Raw genomic sequence first — 22,820 nt, 5'->3', positions numbered from 1 at the left:
CTTGACTTTCGTCTTGTTTAATCGTTTTGCAAGAATTGCGCTGCAAGTTTCTGAAATGCGCTGAAACTATATTAAAAAAATGTGCTGACATTTCAGCGCAATTTAGCGTTTTTTGGCGAATTTCTTGAAAAAAATATGAATTATTTTTATAGGATCAAATTTAGTGGAAAGAAATACGGGTAAAAAAACCTGCATAATTATACCCTGAAATCGGCAGAAACTCTTTAAAAGAAGTGCGCTGAAATTCGTTGGTTTTTCAGACGGATACACTGGAACTGTGTAAGAAAGGGGCTGAAAAAGTTTTAAAATTATGTAGAAATTGTGCTGAAAAACGCTGAAACATTTTAAAGAAATATAAAGCTGCGCTGAAGTTTTTAACCTCCAGTGCATTCTGAAAACATCAGCAAAAGTGAGCGCTTTCAGCGGATTATGTATACAACTTCAATACATTCAGCGCATTTCTCACAAAAAATGCACTGAAACGGTGCGGGCATCTCGACCCAGGTAGTACGAGTTTAAATGATAAGTCGGAACGCTCAATGATGCCCAAAATACATAATCATCGCTGTTTAGGTAAATTTGTAGCTATGCGGTTTAATTTGCAAGGGTTTATTCTGTTGCAAACCCTTCAAATGACAGGTTGGTCATTTGTACGCAATCATACAAAATTAGTTATCAAAACTCAAGGGTTAATAATCTTGAATGAAAAATGCTGGAATGATTATCTCAGATGAAAGAAAAATGGAAGACACCATTAAAACAGTAAATTTTGTCAAACGTGAATAAGTGCAGAAAAATTTTCGGACGCAGGCATTAAAATGGTTTATATGATTGAATAATTGTTCAAACTTTCAAGATAGTGAAAAAGTTGTTTAGCTTAATCGTCACAAATTTTGGGTAGATGCGGAGATTCTTGTGAAATGACAATTTGGACGAGTTTGGTCAAAGAGAATCTCTTTTGAATTGACCATTTGCAGATTTGATCTCGGATTTTCTGATCATGAGTAGTTTATAGTGAGCAAATTAGTTCTAGAAAAACAGCGGGACGGTGACAAAATCAAAACCGATAAGACTTACTCAACTGTAATAGTTAACAAATATGGTTTTCAGCCGCATTTGAGTTGCCCGACTCCGGAACATCAGCAGTGGGTAATCTGGAGACAGGGACTAATGTGGGGGTGACAGGGCTGTGGTTGTACGAGATAGACCAGACCAACACCACTGGAACACCTGTAATGGCAACCTACAGCCCCTTCCCTTCTACCCCATGGCCCACTACTATGCTGACAACTAGAGTTGCTTCCACTATTCATGAAATTTCTCCCTTCTTTTCTACAGATGTTCCCACAACCACAGCAGATGGTCCCACCACTCCTTTAGTTGTTCCGACAACTTCTGGATTCGCTCCTACAAATTTTTCCAACTTTCCCACTAATCTTGCTAATGTAGCCAGTACTCCTCCAATTGTTCCCACTACTCCTGCTTTTGTTCCCACTAATGCCGATGTTCCCACTAACCCTGCTTTCGTTCCCACTAATGCCATTGTTCCCACTACTCCTGCTTTCGTTTCCACTACTGCGAAAATTCCCACTACTCGTGAAAATGTTCCCACCCTTCTTACAAATGATTACACCTCTACTTCAAATATTCCCACGGGTCCAATAAATTCTGCCACTGCACCCGCAAATTTGTCCATCTTTCGTACATTTCTTCCGACTACTGCGGCACGCCCCACAACTACTGGCAGCAGAAGCACTATGCAGATAATTGTAAGTTTCAGTTCATTAGTCACGATTTGAGCTTGGGATGTCATCAGTTTTTTTATAGAATATAATTGTTGTGGCATACAAACAGTCTGCTCAGAAACTGTTTCACAAACTTTATATCTTCTCAAGTACCCGAGTTCAGCCATCGGGGCTCCCGGTGCATCGTTTCCCGGTTCGGATTCCCTGAAATCCTTCCTATACTTAATAATCCTACATTTCTCAGCTGGAAAATTGCTTATTCTTCCATTTCAAATTTTCCCGGCGTAAAACCTGTGTCCAATTTTTCTCCGGTTTTTCTTTAGGTATAAGACAAAAAACTTAGGCCATAGTTTTTAATTGCTCTTGAACGCAGTTCATAGCAATTATTGTAAACGTGTGTGTTTTTTTATGCAAATCTTTCGCTATTGACAATTTGCGCTTTTGTTCTAGAACATTCTTTGACTTCTCAAGTGACTTTTTCACGCACAGTGATAAGTGAGGGTGGCCATGGATCGAGAGGTCAGTGGTTCGAATCCCAATGGGGTCAAAGTTTTTTTCACTCATAACGAAAAATTGATCTAGGCTACAGCCCCTGATGAATTAAATTGCCTCACCTGTCGTTCAAGAGCAATTCTTCCGACATTTGTCGGTATATGTTTATTAGTACAGCACTGGAATGCACTGAAAGGCGCTGAATAGTGCCAATAGTTGCTGAAACCAAAAAAAAGCTAGACTTTAAAAGCAGTAGCCCACATCTGACGCTAATCTTGATGCAATATTGTACAAAACAAAACCAGGGTTTTGCTAGACTAAACGTAGCCGTCTGAATTTTGCAGGACTCTTGAAAGACAACTATCTGATGTTCCAAAGATGTCAGAGATTCTGAAGGAATCTCTTTTTTAATAGCCGCACAGCGATAGCTGGGGCTATTATTGGCCTTCTCTTGGTTTATTACAATTCAAAGAATTTGAATTGTATTGGGGCGCTGTCTTTTTTAAGATCTGTTAACACATGATTTTTGAAGTTGGAGTAGTGATTTTGGTCACGCCGAAACAGGAAGTGGAGCGAAAAAGCGAGTGGTTTTGCGGCGTGAATTTTTTCGCTATAAATTTAAAGTAGAGTGAGAAAACGGTGTTTGAACAAAAATTCGCGTTCTCGCTAGTGGTTTTTTGTTCACATGCGGCAATTTCGCTTTGATTTTTTCTGTTTTTCCGATTTTTTGGATCGGATTTTTTTCTAAGTGGTTTTCCCAATCCATTCATTGTCCTTTCTAGGTCTAGTTTTCTGTTTAGTCAATGAAAATTCTTTGAATTGTTCGTCAGGACTTGTCCTGCTATGTTTTTTTATTTCGTCGTCATGATTTTTGTTACGACCATATGACGTTACAGCCACTTTTTGTTCATTCGTTCATGCAATTTCAACTGAATTGCATGTGTGACGTCATTTTTCGATCTTAGTGGAGCGAGTTTTTTTTGTTCATTCGCGTGATTAAATTTTTGGTCACACTTGACTTACTCACTCTCAAAAATGACTTCCTAACTTTGAAATTGACTTTTATTCACTTTAATTCAAAGAGATAAGGTCAAATGGGTGTGTGCCACTCTAAATGAAGGTTATTTGAGAGCAGCTAATAGAGGCAGCAATAACTTATACAGACTTTTAATCAAAAGACAACAGATCAGCTTTCAATGAAAAGACGAATTTTTTTGGTCTCTCTTTTTTGCTGTTTTTTTAGACTGCCGATCTACGAATCTATTACGGCTATTTTCTGGCAATCTGCCAGCTATGTTAACTTTTGTCTATTATGGGTCTCCTCCATGCAGCTTAGTTACGTTAGCATTAATTAAGATTTTTTTTCAATGAATCGTTTGGAGCTTAAACGGCGCTCACCACAGTTTGGCCAGCCTTAGTTCAAAAATTTTCCTAAAATTCTTTTGACAGATTTCTCCTCAACATAGTAACTCTTTCATCCTTTTTGGACGTGTATGATAACCCACAGTTTTTTTATCACGTAGCTTTCTAAACAAACATCGTATAAAAAATTTTTTCTTGCAAGTACCAAACTAAAATTTTGGTTTGCATTACAAAGAGATTCTATGAAAATTATCAATTTGGAACACTGAAAATTTGACACGCTCTCCTCGCCAGATCCGAAATTTGGTCTAATGTTATCATCCCAGTGATTGCGGCATTTTTAGTGATTGCGGAATTTGGCTGCATGATATATAATATGTCCAGCCTAATTTCCGCTTACAAAGTTTGTTTTTGTGCTATTCGAGCTTCGGCGAGGGTACTTTTGACATTTTATCTGCGTAGCCAGTCGTTACCACTGAGCTAAACGTGCTTTTTGGTAATTGACTACATGCCAACTTGACTATTTGTAGCCCATATACCTCTATGGTAATTACTTTTTATAGGCTACAAAAGTATGACATTTTGATGCTAATTATTTCGGTGCATGAGTGCTTTTGAGACTTTGCAGGACAAATTTTGACCTGAGCGAATACAATGACCTGTATAATATCAATAAGAAGAAAAAAACTGTGCATTGAAAAAATTAAATACTCTGGATATACAATTTTTTGGAACTGATTTCAATTTTTGCTGACGAAATGCTCTGAGGCTCAACTATGGGCTGTTTTTACACAAGGGTCCCAGAAACCATGTAAAAACTACCCATGAACATAGAAAATTTGCCCATTCTGAAGTTTTGCTCAGAAAAATCTCAAGTCTTTGATTTGCCCAGCCGAGAGCACACCAATTCTTGGGTTGCTTTTTCACAGAGTAACCGCAGCCTAGGCCATACTTTTGATAGATTTCTAAAACTCGAGACCTATCTGGACAAAGCCCTTAAACATTAAATCATCCCTTTTTTGCCCATAAAGGCCTCACACATTTTTTACCTAGTAGCGGTTTATTTGAACTGATCAGTCTCCAATGGCTGGTACACCCTAGCTAAAGAGCCAGACAATGACGAGTATATGTGACAAATCAATGAGCGTGTAGAGGACGCCATTTCTTCTAAAAATGGGTGGAAAAATCTAAAACTTGGATTTTCTCTGCCCAGAGAGGCCCAAGTCTCAAGAGTAATATTCAAGAATTGCCGCGGCAAATTATTTTTTCGCATGGGGGGTTACCGAGTAAAAAAATAGCCAAAGTGTCGCCCTCGTAAAAAACACTATGAGCATGATATCGAACTTAAATCTGACCAGAGAGACTAAAGAATTGGGTTCTGCTCTGTCCAAGACAATCCAAGTCTTGGCCTCTGAAAAACTCTGAATCAGGCCTGATATTCGGTACGGGACAAGATATGAGCTGATTAATCTGTTTTTGCTGCTCGTGCCCAATACATTTTGTGGTTACCTTTTTATACAAACGTTAATTTATGTAAGAATATTGACTAAATGACCATTTAATTTATTATTTTTCTTCTGTTGAAAAATTTTCTTAGTTTTCTTTGGCAGACTTCAGGTATTACCCTAATCTATCTTAAAATTTGACCCTCGAAACTTTCTCATGTTTGCAGTCAAGCCCCGTGAGCACAGATGTTACGACTGCTAGTGTGTCTCTTCAAGATGGCGTGATGGTTTCTGTTGTTTCCGTAACCTCTACCTCTGTCAACATGTCCGTGCAAGTTTTAGAAGCAGGTTCACTTCTGTCTATAACCGACATTGTTGCTACGTGTTACTACCTGCAGGTTTGAACAATGTTTTGTTACAGCACAATCAAAAATTACGAAAATTGAATCTGTGCCTTGTCAATTTTTGTTTTCTGAGTCGACTAATTGGCCTAGAAATGATACCCGATGTGGGCACAATCTATTCGGTATTTCGATCTACGGCGCCTGTCTTTTATTGAATTTTCTAATCATTATACTTCTCAGTAGCTGCCCCTGCTGGGGCCCTCTGGACTTTAAACTATGATCCCGTCATTTTTCCAGACTTCGCCGCCCGGTTGGAGGACCTTGGTGCTACCATTTTCCAGACTTTGTGTAAACGTTGTTTTGCTAGATCATTTAATTTGGGTCGCACTTTAACCAGCCCGTGTAAAAACAAACCCGTTTGGTCGAAAAGAGGTCTGACAAGAGATCAAAGTCAGAATAACCTCAGTGCGGGTAAAATCTGTTCCGATCGATTTGAATCTTCAAAAATGTACATTTGATCATTTCTCTGAAGCAGAACAATGATCTGATTTGAGGTCAGTCGAGGTCGCAATTATCATCAGCATCACTCCCAAAGGCATTGGAATACAGAGATTTGTTGAGGGACCTTTTTTAATTTTTCATTGTTTTTAATTTCCTTATTATCCAATATATTTTTTTAATGTTTTTAGTTTCCAAACGTTGTAAATAAAATATATTCTTATTGTTTTATGTATTTTAGAATTTGTACATTGCCATTTTGTTGACACTTTTAAGGTGTGTAACATTTTGGAATTCAATGTTTTCTTTTTTTTTTCATTGACAGTTTTGCCTTTGAATAATATCTGGTAGGTTGAGTTTGATTGTCATTTTAGGATTTAGATCTTGGATGCCCTTCAAATGTTCAGTTTGGAGTGAATACCGTTGCCAGTGACATTGGGTGGGTGAGTGTGAGTAATCTGATACCTGGATCCTCTTACAACATCACTCTCACTCAAGCTACAATCGATGGCATACAAAATACTCAACTCGATTCCACCAGCACTGTCTTCTGTACAAGTGAGTAGCTGAAGAAGCTGATAACGAAACCTGTACATATTTTAAACCTGTAAACATTTGCAACTTAAAATCATTTTTTTTTTTGAAATTTTTGTAATAAAGCTGAAATAAAGAATGTCTTCTACAAATAAAAAAAGTTAGTTCAGTAGCTTATCTATGAGAAAATCACTAAAGCATTTAAATTTCGAGTTCAGCATTAAGCACCAAAAATCGGGATCAAAGATATACCAGCTTTTAGTGGTACGTAAAGATCTCCAAAAATACGGACAATAGTAGACATAACAGACTATTATTCCAGAAGAAATTAAGGGCCAAATTAAACATCAAAACAGTTCAATTTATGATGCGGCCAATAGAATGAGATTTTCTGCGCGTGCGCTGATGTGAATGAATAATATGATTCAAAGTTTTGAGCTGCAAAGTTTTTGAAGATCTTTTATGTTAGTTTAATGGGGTGAAACTGGAGTCCGTTCTGACTGGCGAGGAACGTTATGACAGACCGATGCAACAAACCCGTGAAATTCAAGCTTCCCACTCCTCGTCCCCACAAATTTCTTACTGGGTGTTTAAGTAGAAAGTTGTTGTTCTTTTTTATCTGGACCTTTCGAAAGATAATTCAAACGATATCAAAAATTTTTTCTATTAATTCTCTATGACAGGGATCAGATACTACAGAAATGAAAACTCCCCTTCCGATTTGAGCAAAGATACACCCTGTCACTCGTCGAGATCATCATGTTTAAACTATACTGAGAGCATAGTCAATGGCACTGTAGCTAGTAGACCCACGCAGCAGTTGACACACTTGAATACGGAAAACAACTTTAATATTTCACCAGTTCCGCTCCTGTTTTACCGGATACTGCTAATCAACTATACAAGATGCAACCGCTAGAAAAGAGTGCCGATGAAACATTGATCCGGATACGTAGGTTGAGGGCCCGAACACGACACAAATTTGGAACAATGCCAATTCGAATTAAGCAAACTGCTTCGGTAAATCTCTGAGCACACCTAAAAAAAAATCTAATGAGTTAACGGACCAATTTGACGACCCTATAGTCAACGCAGACAAAACACTTTATGTCAAAAACATTCTCGTAGATTTGAATTTGACATGCGCTTGCTTTGATACTCAACTACCGGAATTCAAAGCGATATTCATCACAACAGTCCCCGATGTCTGCTACGTTCCAGTTAATGTTAAAGGTTGATGGTCCAAGGTGCCCATGGATAGAATCAATTGCTGCCTCTGTTATCATGAAGTAGGAACAAACTGGAGAATACTGTTTGCTATTTCAAAATGCATTCTAATGTTGAACAACAAAGGGGAGATAAACAGAACAAAACAGAAAGTTTTTGATAATGTAAAATTTTGGACCAATGGAAACCTTGGGTGAATGTGGAAGAAAGTTGTGTCAATGAAACAAATAGTTTGGGCGTGTAGCAACACTTTTGTCATCTGAACGGCTTGCACCTGTTGGCAAACTAATTTTCCAAGCACTAAAGCAATTATGTCCGAGAAAGTTAACCATAGGTAAATAAAAGTACTTCTTCAAAGACTTCCGAGCTAAAATTGTTCGAACAGTTCAGATCAAGTATGCAGCCGCAATTTCATCAGAAATATTCCTTGAGCATTATTTACAAAATGTGCAACAAATTACAACCAAGCGCATTGCAGTGCTTCATTAAGTGCTTTATTGAGTTTAAAAAGTAGCGTTTGTCTCATTGCAGCAGGGCAAGCATTAACGAAGCTCACTGCAAATGGTTTGTCAAGGAAACCTGCGGCTATGCTCTAGCTGTCTCCAACAAATTACACAAGTTTTGGCGTTCACGCTGGCGTAGAAGCAATTTTTTTACTTAGCAAGGATTTGGTATGAATCAATATCAAAATCACCGGGTATATTAGACAATGTGCAGATATTCTGTATAACCTAGTCAGTTTCAAAATTCGTTTAAAAAACAAATACCAGGTAGAAGTGCGATCAACAATTGCTGCTATTTGCATCACAGTCCACTGCTTTATGACAATTTTGGTCATGTGTCGAGCAACGAGACCCAGTAGTGAAAAACTTCCTTTTTGAGTCTCAAACTGCATCAGCGTACATGGTATTCTAATGATGGGCGCATTGCAGGTTCTGAACACAAGGAAAATATTACGCGACTGTGCACCATAGAGTGGACTAGTTCTCCGATACGACAATTGCAAACTCTTTTCACATGCCGGATATTCTTCGAGTTTTCTCATGACAATTTGGTGGAATCGGTTGATACGCAGTTGAAATTCGACTGAAAGTATTTAAAATACCTTAAAGATATTTGATGATAACCAACGGAAAATCCTCGGAAAGATTCTGGGTTACCTCCTTAGTCAAGCGTCCCGCGTCCCAGGTTGAATTTGCCTAAAAGTTGCCAGGTTTAGGCGCTCGCCATTTTCTAGACCAGTGTAAACCTTTGAGAGCTCCTTAATTCTGCTTGACGAGCTCGTTTCATGTCTCACTGAACATAGTCCAAAAGATAAACACATTTTTCAAGAAAAATATAATAGCCTGACTGTTTTAGACTTGTTGGCCTTCTCTAAACAAAGTTCGTGAAATTTTTGACAATAACAATATTTGAAATACTAATATAAAAGCAGACCTACAAGAGAAAAAAGCAAAGCGGGATTTCATTCATTGTCTCTGTGTTATTCGGGAGCATGGTTATAAGTACCATCCAAAAGCCACACTTGCTCATCATTTGACTGCAAATGAATTTCGAGTTAGCGCAAAGTACAGACTTGGCGCACCTGTTTATAATGCAGAGAGCAAACGTCTGTACTGCAAAACCCAGATATTGGACGTTCAAAACTGGGATAATGGTGCAAAACTCTGATAATTGTGACAACGTTGTTTCATTCCACAAACTTGGTGATGTACAAGCCAGGCTTGTTAGAGTTAGCGATAGGGTTGTATTAGCTTGCTCAAAAGCAAATTTGTCGCCTGTAGAAGAAAACAAAAACCTGATACCAGACATTAGTTCACGACCAGGCAACATCTATGTTCCATCTTGGCAAGCAAGTTTGTTGGTAGCTGCGGTGTGACTATGATTTCATCGTTTCAACGCATCTCAATGGCAATAGCAGCTTTGAAGGCTGGTCAAGCTCTTCAAGCAGCAGAAATGCAAAACTATGGCACACATGGAAGCAATTGCTAAGAACGAAGTCTTCAACTTGTTTTTGTTCCATCAGTTCACAGTGGGTATCTCACAGACGTTCAAGAGGACAATTGATAGATTTACTGTAATTGCTGACAATGGAAGCTTCGTTTTAAGTGTTCGGTCTGTTGCCCTTATCAAATTAACGCAGTCAAGTTCCTCAATTGCTATCTGAGCAGCTGCATTCATGATACTTAATAGATTCCACTGAGATCCTTAAATGTGTTGATAGAATTTCACTCAACTAGAGGAGAGTTTTGGGTCCCGATCTAGTCAAAGATGAAATGAAAATGCAATCAGTCGTTATTTTGAATTGTCTCATTGATAGAGCGATGCAATTGGAATAACTACCAAACTAAAAGATCTGGCTGGTCATGAGGGTTATCATGCAACATTGAAAACCCGATTGTGTGGCTTGCATATAAGAAATGTGTCAAAAACATAATTCATCTTTTCACTTTTCGAACTAATTTTAAATTTTGCAATGTTCTAAGATTCTATAAGGAGACGTCTACGGAGTCAATTTAGTTAGAATTAAAAAAAGTTCTTGCATGTTTTTTTTGTGAAAGCTATGTTCAGGAGTATTTTCTCACCTTTTGTCATAATTCGCTTAGTCTGTAATTTGTGTCAATCTGCTTGTTAGGAGAATGAGTTTTCTTCTGGTCATAGAGCCAAAGACTTGGTTTACAGAGTAATTTCGTTGATCAATTGTGTACTCTTATTTATAGTCTGAGCAGTGTACAAAGCAGTATGATCACAATTTGACCATGAACAGTTTAAAATAACAGATCTGCAATACTATTAATCGCCACTGATTTTCCCTGAGAATGTACCGTGAGGTGCAGGCGAATAGCTTTGAAATATGATAACCAAAACAAAAAATATGCCTTGGGAGCATTAAGACGATCTTTTAACCTAGGACGCTAATCTTTACTTAGGACGCTCACATGCTCAGTTATAAAATGCCGAAAGTCTACAGTGCCAGAAGGGAAGATGCCAGAAGTTCCTTTATACTGAGGCAGAAATTGGATTTCCATAAACTTTTGTGATTTTAAATCGTGCACGTTTCGTGTTTTTATCAAGGTTACGTGACTCTGCAGAAGTCCCTGCGAAATTCTGACTTATTATCTAGAATTACTTCGGAGTTCTCGATAGACGCCAGAAGTTCTCAGTGACTCCAAGCAGAGTCGCGTAACTTACTAAATATCTCGAACCGACGCATTATCTCATGGGATCTTTTCCTTTTCTGCCTCCCACCCCAGCTTAGTGGGCGCATATTTGCACCCACCAGACGCACGTGTCATATTTTTACACAATGATTTACTATGCAATAGCACGTGCTCTATAACGGGGGGAGCCACAAACGGAAGATATCCATCTCATGGAGTCTTTTGTAAAAATTGGCAGTAATTAGAAAGTTTGTTATGCTTTCATTTTATCTAAACAGGTCTACATCTAATCAAATTCACAGAGAATGGGGTACTGGGATACTTACTACCAGACTTTTTGTAATGGCAATTGTTCTGCAGTCTTAAGTGTCTACACAAGCGGCGCTTGCTTGATGCCAGCTATTCCGTTCTGAATTCTTAAGGAATATATATCATAAGTGCAAATGTAAAGTTTTTGGGTCCAGCATGAACCCTTTAGGTCGAGGTAAAGTCGAGCATCATATTTGGGTCGAGCTAAAGTCCAGCATCAAAAATTTTGGTCAAGCCAAAGTCTAGCTGAACGATTAGGTCCAGCTAAATTCTTTTCATGGGCTGTTTGAGTCCAGCATTGTCTTTTCATACCACTTTTTCGTCGGGCATGGTCTTTTCATAATTCGAGGCCTAAACCTGGGTAGAACTAATAATTATTAAGCCAAACGATGACATAATTGATATAAGGAAAGAATTGACTTACTTGGAATACACATTACCGCAATCAAAGTTGACAATTTAGGTGTTCATGAAGTCTAAAAACCTTCGGCCTTATAAAGAACATTAATTTGTCTGTCCAAAATATGTTTCAGTGCCTGAAGTGTCAGTAATGGAGTCTAAATTGAACAACACAGCTGTCCAGTTGATGCTTATGGGTTCATTGAGGGACGAGAACATGTTTGAAAATGGATCGCTTTCTCTAACAACAACAACAACAACCACCTCGTCGCCCTTTCTGCTATTTTTTTCAAGAGATCAATTCCCAATCGTGGTCGCCGATCTTATTCCGGGTAAGGTTGCCCAACTTCATTTAATGATATCAGGTTGAGCCCCGTGACCAGCGTTGTCGGAACACTCGTGGGTAGCGGACATTTGGATCCGGTGTGATGATAGAACTTGACCTGGCCAGTGTTGTTGGTTTATGAACTTTCATCAGCTAATTTAATTTAAGCAGCCTCTTTTTTGGGTCGCTCAGCCGCTATACAGGTCATATCAATAGACTATGCAGACGCTAGTTTATGCTGTGATCAAACCATCCACACTTTGTATGAGATTCTGGTCACACTTTCCTGCTCTGGACTGGACTCTGAACAGATTAACTAGATCGCAGATCAAGCGTTCTGATCAGGCCATGCAGATTCTAGACCAGGGCTTAAACATAGAATATCCAGACCGTAGAGCTGCTTGAGTCTCTGTGATAGGGTATCGTTTTACATCACTTGTGTGCGAACCAAATTGGTCTGACCAGAGCTGGCTTGGGTCGCGCACCTGAATTTGGGGAGGGTTCTCAATAACCTCTGCTCGATATTTGAATCTGATAAGTGAAATGTTGTTTCAGGCAGAGACTACAACTTGTCTTTAGTTTTTGGCGTGGGTGGATCCTCAACAGACTGCGGAGCTGGAGGAGAAGTGAGAAGTGATCCAGTCCTAATCCAGTACAAACCAGGTTCTGTATTTTCGAACCTCCTATTCGAACACTCAATTTACAAATTAAATCAAATTGAATTATAAAAACATTTTCAGAAGCTCAGTTGTTTAAGATCTGCTCAAAACAGTGTCCGCCAAACAAATTCATGTATCACTTTTAAATACTTTTGCACAAGTTAAGATCTCGAAACTTCAAGAGAAAGACCAAAAAATTTAGTTTGAAATTAATTTCGCTAAAAGAGCACATTATGAGAGAAATTCGTCAAGAAAGCCTATCAAACCTGAATCTTTTTTCTATTCGAGCAAATTTAATTTTATTAATTGTTCCGACCCCTCTTGAGGGGGGAGGAACTATATACTCAACTGGGTTTTTTTTTGTTCAGTCAATTTTCGGCGATCGATATATTCATCGTAGACAGTTGAGACTGGTATCATTAGAAAGCTTGTCCAGCGTAGAATATGGAATTAAAAACTTTTTTTTTGATTTTCGTTTTTGATAGGGAGATATCTAGGTTTAAACTTCCGAGAAAATAGAGTGAATTCCGTTGATTTCATTCACCTTTTTTCGGAATTTTTGACTAAAATTTCGCCAATTTTGATAAAATGTAATAAAATTTTTCATTAAAATGTTGTTGACTTTACGTTTAGAGAAAAAATACATTGTCGGCTATTTTCATTGATTTTTTTTTTGTCACAAATTCCGGCTAAAAATTTCACAAAATTCAGACTTTTTCATCAAAAACAGCACGAAAAAAGTTTCTTTAGTCCACTCTGATTAAACCTGCAGGAAGAGCACACCCAAACACCACTAACACAATCTTTGTAGACTGAAAAGGGGGCTAGTTCCACTTCAACTTCCGTTGAGAGTCCTCTGTAAATAAATCTTTGCAGTTTTTTGCTAACTTAATTCGTTGATTATCAAAAACGCAGCATTTACTTTTGATTTTTTAACAAACAAAATATCTAAATCAATGACAATCCGAAAATTAAATATTCCTAAAGGACAATCAACATTAGCAGGACTAGTTATGCACCAATCTTGGACCGTTATGTTTCAAAAATAACTCGGATTGTCATCAGTCGGTTTTTTATAAAAAAAAATTCGATCTTTTTTATATTAATTAAATAACAGAACATTTCAAATCAAACCTCACTAGTGATAGGTCCTATTGGCTTCCTAATTAGCTCAAAATTAAATTATCTAGTTGATTGCTTGAAAGCTTATGGTCGTTTTGACTTTTAAAATATTTGATTTTTAAATGAAAAATGGCTTATTGAACTTTGCCTCAATTTTTCTCTTACTTTGGTCAACTTGTAGCTTAGTGTCAGCAATAAAAGAGTGCGCCTTTTTTCTGCAGAATTTAAATTTAGTCTTTAATCCGGTTTTACGCCTTAAGTTATGGTTTTCTCGCTTTGATACTACTAGATTTCACAAATTTTTTTTAATTTTTAGGCCCAGTTTTCATGTTTTCTAATTTTGTCAAACTATCACGTTATTGTCAGTTCATATGTCACATTTTTCGCATTCAGAATACCGCGCAATTGTTATTATTTAATTCCTTAATGATATAGATTGTTGTTCTTTACCGCTTCGACAAACTTTCTCGAAGAAATTAATTGAATTTTTTAATTTTGTCATTAACTGTCATTTTTACTTTGTCTTTTTAGTCGTATTTAAGTTCCTGTACAATGACCCGGATTGATTGGCTTTTCCTGGAAGAGTAGTTGAGCCGATGTTCTGATAATAGATGATAGATAATGGCTTTCCTGACTTTGAAAAAAATTGTTTTCCAAAATGAAAAAAAAAACATTTCAACTTCGCAATTTTGTTCCTTTTATTGTCTGTTTGTTGCCTGGTCCCGTTAATTAAAAATGAAATTCTTTTTGTCAAGGGAAGGTGTCAAAAGGGATTGTTGTCTTAAAATCTAGTGTTTTTAAAGAATTCGTTATGAATTTACTGGCTTCGACACGGGTTTTTCACAAAAAAGTAAATTAATTTTTTATTTTTGTCATATTTGACGTTCTTTTTGTAGACGTAAGACATGTTCTGGATAATTGCAGGTCTCGAGTGCTTTCTTTGGAAGAACAAACGAAACTATTCATTTTTTCTTTTTGTAATTAATGGCTCTCATGTCTTTGGAAAAAAATTTTTTTTCGATAAAAACAAGTTTTACATAATCTTGCTTTTTTTATTCTTTTTGGTCTAATTGTTACCTAGTTTCATTAATGAGAGGTCACACAATACATTTCAAGGGAAGGTGTCAAAAGGGGTTGGTGTCACAAAATCTAACATTTTAAGAGAATTCGTTATGACTTTACTGGTTTCCACACGGGTTTCTTACACAAAAAAGTAAATGAATTTTTGATTTATGTCATATTTGACGTTCTTTTTGTAGACGTAACACATATTCTGGATAATTGAAAATTGCAAGTCTCAAAGGTTTCATTCGGAAGAACCTATTCAATTTTTTCACTTTGTAATTAATAGCTTTCATGTCTTTGGAAATAATTTTTTTTCGAAAAAAAAATAAGTAATACATAATTTTGATTTTTTTTCTTTTCTGTCTTATTCTTGCTTATTTTCATTAATGAGCGGCCACATAATACAATATCGTTGTTGGACGAATCTGCAATTGCACATAATTGGGGGGCCAAAGTATGGTTCTACGGCTTTCAAAGCATTTTCTGGCAAGTTTTCATTGATTTTTTGTTTGTTGTCTGTTTGTTGTTCTTTTTGTAACTGCATTAGAAATTGTATACCAAGAGTTCTTAAATCCCTTCTATGGGCGCATTGATAATTGTAAAACTATGGGATATTTTAGTTGATTCCTTATGGTTTTCATTACTTTAAAATTAATTGTTTTTTTTTAAATTCAGCGATTTTTCTAACTTTAAAGTTTCTGTTCTTTTTTGTCTAATTGTTACCAAGCTTTATTCTGGTGAGTAACCATTTGAACTGGTGAATAACTATTTTTGTCTGGTGAATTACCAGTTGATTGTTTATTTTCAGTTTTATCTGCCGCTATTTTGACTTTGATATTAAGTTTTGTTTTTTAAAACGGACATATTTTTTGAGGTAATTAATGTTTGTTGTTGTTGTTTGGTTTTGCCGTTCGTCTTCGCTCGCTTTCCTAATATCGGCATATCTCACTAATCTAATGCATCTTTTTTACTCCACTTAGTTATTTGCTTTGGAGGCTATCTTTTCGTTCATACACCAGTTTTTTTTTATTTTTTTTTAAATTTTTGAATTTTTTGTGTTTTTCTATCTGTTCCTCATTTGGTAGACAATTATGCCAAAATTGTGGATGAGCGGGGTCGGAACCTTATGTGCGATCGCACATTACCGAGCCGCCTTGTTTCATTCTATTATCAGTGCAACAAACTGTGACAGTGCTTTCTTCATATAACTGCTTTTAACTTGACCACCAAACTCAAGGAGGCTTCCCTACTATTTTTTACGGTTGTATTTTGCCTTCACATTCTCTTAGCAAACAAACATTACAAGAGATATTGCAAATTCGGTCATATCATTCACAAAAAGTTTCAACTGAACGTGAACTTTATCGGACAACTCGCCGCAATGACCTAACCGAATATTCAATCGATTTTTTCAATCGAATATTCAATCGAAGTCATCAGTTGTTGATTATGCGAGAAAACAATTTGTTAAATAATTGCTGACCAGCTGTCAATTCAATGTAATTTACTCGGCAGGATGCTTTTAATAGAATTATAGCAAGCTCAACTTTCAAAAAGTGTTGAATGGTTAGATGTTTTGATCAATTAGTTTAAGTATTGTCTTAACTACCGAAGACCGCCGGCTCTTTTCGCTCTGGTGGTCTATAAGATTAATTATCATTTAGATAAAGTCAAAGAAATAATGACCAATTAATCATTGCAATTGCCGAAGAGAGATAAAAACCACCATTGTATTAATATGTTATCAAAAACACTTGACAAATTTATTGTTCAAATTAACAAATGCTAAGAAGTGAACTGCAAAGGCAGGGGGTACCCTCCGGGGGTTCTTATGAACGGTAGGGGACCTCTTTCTCACTTATAATGATTTAAAGTTCACTCTGCCATTGAACTAGAAAACAAATAGATTTTAAATAACCTGCTTAGTGAACAACATCAGAATATTTCAAAAATTTGATACCATGTGTGAAGTCTGGAAAACGTTATAGAAGCTTAATTGTCCATCTTTCCAATTGAGAGTCATAAGGGCATTCAGAGCGCGCTTTTGTGCGCAAGTCTACTTTTATACTCTTTCTTATTTTTTTTGTTTGTTTACGAGATGAAACTTCCCCACTAGACCAGAGATTACCTATGTTGTAGAAATCTGGCTAAGTAAAGCTGATTCCAAAAAGACGATGTATCATCGAGTAAAAAACCCAGATTTCTTCAGAAAAGTATTCTTATTCAAGATTATTGAAACACTTTTTACAGGAAAATTATTTTTACGAGAACCAATTTTGTATTCTTTAATAGCTGGCTGTAATGATTGGTCGACATGACTGTTATTAATGACAATTTTGTTATCATTTCAATGCGTGTTCAAATTTGAGAATATACTTCATTTATGAAGAAAACGCTGACAAATTTTGGAAAATAACTGCGCGCAATGAAACGCATCAAAAATCCGTTTGGCAGTGGTTTAAGAAAACATTAATGCGTAAAAATTTGCAATTAAAATTAGTAAAATTCACTCAAAAAGCAACGAAAACTTGAAAAAATTGAATGCTGCTAAATTGTCTGCAGCATTCAATTTTGTTTGGTTGTAAATGTTTGGTTTGTGTGATGGTTTCGAAGAGACATCAAGAAACTTAGAAGTTTTCTCTATTAAAGTTTCAAAGTACCGAAGGGGCCTACCTGACGAACTCTATTCTTGTGTCACCAAACTAAACTCTTTGTATATTTTTGCGTAGATAAATACTATAAAAACCAGCTAAGTTTTTGTATATTTTCAGTTCCAATTTTAATTTGAAATTCAACTTATTGAATTATTTTGACCCGTGTTATCGACCACGACAGTCTGAAGATATATTTGGTCTATAATTTTTTGTAACGCATTTTTCCATGAATTGGACCACTCGATAGCTAATATGAGTGTCACAAATTGCAATACAGCGAATCGTATGCTTTCATAAATTTAGATCACAGCTCAAATGGAACAGTATCGTTTGATATAGTGGACTCAAAAACCAGTTCTCTGGCAGATTCTGTTGCATAATTTTTGTTTTCTGCCAAATTCTGCAAGGTAACCAGTTTCCAAAATATCTCAAAATAATCATTTCTGGGTTAAATTTTGCAAATAACCATTTTTTCCCGTCAAATACTGAATGATTATTTGTACATTTCCGAGTCTTCTTCCATTGTTTTTTTTTTCCTTTTCATAAACTACGATCGCTCATTTAATTCCATTTGCTTTTAAATTTAAAATGCAACCGGAAAAAATTATTTACGCTCCGTTATTCAAAACTTTTTTCAGTCAATGTGCATAGAGAGAACGTGCAATATTAATCTGTTTCAGCCATGTACGGTGAAGTTGAGCTGGCTGTGATTGAGAGAAATGAGGCAATGGTGAACATAACAGTGCAAGATACAGCATCTGATTTGTCTCCTGCAACCATTAACAACATCGTCGCCACCTGCACTTCACATGAGGTTCTGACTCATTAGAAATCAATTTTGGATCTTTTCCGTTTGCCCCCCCCCCCCCCCCCCCCCCCCAATACGTTATGCACCCCCGCCCAGTGACAGAGCACGTGCCATTAGATAGTAAATCATTATGTAAAAATATGGCAGGCTCGTCGGGGGGGGGGGGGGGGGGGAGGGGTTGGAGTGCACGAATAAGCACCCACAAAGCTGTGGGGGGGGGCACAAACGAAAAAGATCCTGAATTGTAAACAGCACTGAAACATTGTGCAAGCGTAACGTGCTTTATTATTCTCATTAGAAAGCTCTCAGTGGGAAACACTTAATTCACTGTCTCAGCAGTGAATTCCACCCAATGGCCTCAATCTGAGCATTTCTAAAATTGATGCAGCCTTCTTGCTCAAATCGCGTCAAAACGCCAAACGAGCTCAGTGCAGCTACCTAAGTTGTCGCCGACCAAGATAGCCTCCAAGAACTTCCAGTTCAGAACATCGTGTGAACAAACACTGTTGAGCGTCAATGCCTTCCACAAGGTTGATTACCACATAATTGAACGGACTCATTAGATCCCCAAAAATTGTGTATATGCGGTTCACCAAAATTTGAGACAGATATCTATCAGACCGAACAGACCCAAAAACTTGTTATGGGCCAGACGGATGGACCCGACATAAACTCCGTCCAGACTATAATAGAGTGTCGCACCGTGTCCTCTGTCAGCGACCCAAGTCAGTCTGGCACATACCTGTTTTGGGCCGCGGACCTCATCCTGTGACAAGTGGGATGCTAGTAGGTGGAAATGGGGGAAGGCGTTCAGTTATAGTGTGGGTAATCATTATAATATATGTAGCGTGGCATTAAAAATTTTTATAGTGCACAGGGTTAGGGTTGTGGGCCGGGAAAAGTTTATTATGTTCGCCATTCTAACAAAGAGGGAGAAAATGATACGGTGGCTGCCATCTAAAATCGGTGTCCTGTTTTTTCACCCCTATTATTTTAACCCCCTATATTTTCACCCCGATTTTTTAACCCCTACATCATTTAACCCCTCAATTATTTAACCCCTATATTGTTTCACCCCGATTTTAAGCTTCCTATAATTGAGGATAATTAAGCCTCAATTATTTCTATTTTAATTAATGGAGATTAAAATCGGGGTGAAATGACTGAGGTGTGAACATGCTTTTAGCACCTCAATCATTTCACCCCTATTTTAATCTGTAAATTCATGGATCATAATTGTCAGGGACATAGAGCAAACGACACAATAGTTTAATGCAAAACTATAACAATTAGCGAATTAGTTATCTCAACTAATCCTTAATGGGGCAATTAAAAGCAATTGAAAACTGGATGTAACTCAAGAACATTTCTTGTTTTATTGCATTTTGAATTCAGCATGATAACTGCCGACTTTGAGTTTACTATTTCTTCGAAAAACAAAGAAATATTAGTTGTAGAGGGGCATGAGTTTTATGTTAAAAGATTAAATAAGTTTACCACTGCCTGGAATTGCTCAAAATATCAAAGTTACAAGTGCCGCGTTTCCGCTTTAACAAAAGATGACCAACTCATTCGCGTGAACGGTGAGCACAATCATAGTGCTTCGATTGGAAAACCGGCCACACGAAAAGTTATAAAAGAGATTAAAGTCCTGAGTGAAAACCTAACGCCCGCAGCAGCCGTAATTTCCGCAATTTTACCAGTAACTGACGTTCTTTCGACCCAGTATGCGTTGCCGTCAAAACCAAATTTAATACAAACCTCTCAGCGCTTAAGAAAGGTTATACAAACAGTGTCAGTTCATGAGCCATCGGACCGGCATTTTGATATACCCAATAAGTTTCAAGAGTTTTTGCGGTATGACAGCGGAAAAGATGACAACGAGCGTATTTTAGTTTTTGGCGATCCCCATATGACATCGGTTCTCGAAAGCTCCAAGTTTTGGCTTGGGGATGGAACGTTTAAACTATCGCCCAAAAACTTCTATCAAATATACACCCTTCATGTAAATATTCTCGGTATTGCCCCTGCTTGTTTATATGCCCTCCTTCCCAACAAAACGGAAAAAACGTACAGCCGATTACTTGATGCCTTAGACACCTTTGCCCCAGATTGTAAGCCGGATAAGGTTCTGTTGGATTTTGAAATTGCCCCTATTAATGCTTTTCAAAAACATCATCCAGCTTCAATATTGTCGGGCTGTTATTTCCATTTAACTCAAGATTTTGTTAGAAAAATTGGAGAACTTGTACTAAAAAAGCTGGTGTCAGAAAATCATGAAGTGGCCCTAGCTTTTGAAAGAAGTGAGCAAATAGAAAAATCTTTTGAATTGATTGTCGAGGAAATAACGAATGTGGCGGATCAGCAGAATTTGGATAGCTTCGTTATTGAGAAAATAGACGAGCTTTGTTTATATTTCCAAACAAATTATATCAAGTGTCCACTATTAAACCGTCCTGCCACATTCCCCCCACAAATATGGAATCAAAGAGACGCAGCCATTGAGGGAATTGCCAGAACGGCCAGAAAATGCTGTTGAGGGCTGGCATTATGGGATAGAAGCCTTATTCAGCGGATCCCATCCCGGAATTTGGAAACTTTTGACTAATTTACAAAAAGACGCTGCGGTGCAAAAATTAAACTTTTTGAATGCCTCATCCGGTTACAAATTCCCAAAGAAGAAGAAGTATGAGAATTTGAAAGGGAAAGTGCAAAACTTGATGCAAATTTACAGGGATGAAACTGATATCCATTTTTTCAGGGCTATTGCCAGTTTGACTTAGTTGTGTATTTATCGTGTATTTTATTATGTTTGTTTTTGTGTTAATTTAAATTCGAAATCCATCTTAATATTTTTAAGTTGGCGCCCTCCTTGCGTCCTCACGGAGTTACGTCGAAGCCTCATATCGTGACTCATTAGGGAATTTGATCCCGGGCGTTAACCCTATGACGGGACCCCTAATTGGGAACACAGTTTTGCAACATTTAGATATGAAGCTTGCACAGCGTAGCTGCTAGCAAAAATATCAATCTGGATTTCATTGGAAATTCTGTTAAATACATGGTTGAATTTTGTTTTGAATTGCTAATTTATGCCTGCTCAGAAAGTACGTTTAAAAATTTAGCTTTCATCCTTTCATTTGAAATGTACCCGTTTTTCCGTCTTCTGGACTAGGACAGTTTTTGAACTTTTTTGATTCAAATCAAAGTGCAACATAAAAGAGGTCAGACTTGTCAAGTGTTGTTTTTCGATCAAAGGCATTGTTCTAAAAAGCAGCCTTGTCATTATTCTTTTATTTGAAACAAACGCAAGCTGTTCAATGCCGCACTCTTGAAGGTCAGTAGTTTTGTGTTATTTAAGTCCTTTGAACTTTAGCTTTGCTAATTGTTCTTTTGGATGCCGAAATAGATAAAAGATTTCGGTGTTAAACCGATTTCGGGGTGAATAAATTGCGGGGTTAAATGACTGAGGGGTGATTATATACGGGGTTAAATTATAGGGGGTTAAATAAATCGGGGTGAAAAGAAGTAGAACCTCTAAAATCATGTATGTTTTTAGAATTTACTAATTTAATATGCTCACGCAGATCATTATGCCTACAGTTTACATAAATTTATTATACATATTCAATAGTAAGCAGCCTCTCATAAAGCTTCGTTATTTCATATAGGTGTTTTTATTTACAAATAAATGGAAGTCACGAATTTTTATCATCCTGACTGGATATTATTGAGTGTAAATATGTCTGAAAACGGTCGGCATGTTATTATATCTCAAGATACGGTAGAGAAGGAAACTGGCAAAATGCCCTGCGAATGCTTTGCTTCATATATAATATACTGTGTCTAAATAGAAAGAATTGAAGATTTTGGGGAATGGTTTATGAAAATACTTATGAAATCAGCCCTAAATCATTGCAAATCTATGCATTTTTGGACTGCCCAATTCTCTAAACATCTACTTGCCAATTAATTTAAAACAAGTTTGGCAACTCATCTTAGAACATTTGTGTGTGTGTGTAGTGTGTGTGTGTGTTTGGGTGTGAGACTGTTTGGCTACATGCTGGAGAAAAAAAGAGTCCTGAATAATTGAATGTTTGCAGGATGTGAGCTGCTCTGGCACCAGGGAAACAGTGAACAGTGCTGCCAGCGATCCAGGGTGGGTGAGCTACTCTGGTCTGATTAGTGGGACATCTTACCAAGTGACAGTTAACCAGTCAACCTACAATGGCACTCATAACACACTCATACATAAAACAATCACATTCTGCACAGGTTGGTCACGAATTAAAGTAATTGAACAATCCTTGACCACATAGGTAGACATGAAATCAACAAATGATTTCGATTCTTAGATTCAGATCATTATTTGCCACCAGTTAAACATGTTAAAGATCTGTATTTGTAACATTCCAAATTAATAGTTACCAAAGAACAATGATAAGTTAGTTTTGATGCCTGATAAAAAGCTTTAGAGTTTGTGTTTAATTTTTATCCGCTATAGCCGAGTAAAATTGCTAGCGAGGAGAGGCACTGATCACAAGCACGTTTTTATAATCCTACAACTTTTGCTTAATTTTAAGAACAAAAACAGACATCGAAGACTCCAAACAACGCATGCAAGTCAACAAAGATCGAAATCTTTTGTGAAAAGATGTACTCGTTTACAAC

The 22,820-nt window shown here is 37.1% G+C and overlaps 2 protein-coding genes across 3 annotated transcripts in view; one reads left to right on the top strand and one right to left on the bottom strand.

The window, feature by feature from the left end:
- LOC142354357 (uncharacterized) overlaps positions 1-22,820 on the bottom strand; it is a 350,658-nt gene that overhangs the window by 184,316 nt on the left and 143,522 nt on the right. The window lies entirely within an intron of this gene.
- Positions 1-22,820, top strand: part of LOC142353902 (uncharacterized) — a 52,667-nt gene that overhangs the window by 21,783 nt on the left and 8,064 nt on the right. For both annotated transcript variants that reach the window (XM_075406130.1, XM_075406131.1), the window contains exons 8-14: positions 1,111-1,769; positions 5,272-5,442; positions 6,261-6,444; positions 11,651-11,848; positions 12,397-12,504; positions 18,022-18,155; positions 22,253-22,424. In XM_075406130.1, coding sequence (XP_075262245.1) covers positions 1,111-1,769; positions 5,272-5,442; positions 6,261-6,444; positions 11,651-11,848; positions 12,397-12,504; positions 18,022-18,155; positions 22,253-22,424 — 1,626 coding nt within the window. The remainder of the gene's footprint in view (positions 1-1,110; positions 1,770-5,271; positions 5,443-6,260; positions 6,445-11,650; positions 11,849-12,396; positions 12,505-18,021; positions 18,156-22,252; positions 22,425-22,820) is intronic.

The sequence above is a fragment of the Convolutriloba macropyga genome, chromosome 15 (assembly GCF_964194025.1).
Source record: "Convolutriloba macropyga chromosome 15, txConMacr16.3, whole genome shotgun sequence".
Lineage (NCBI taxonomy): Eukaryota > Metazoa > Xenacoelomorpha > Acoela > Convolutidae > Convolutriloba > Convolutriloba macropyga.
This window is presented reverse-complemented; position numbering and strand designations above follow the sequence as displayed.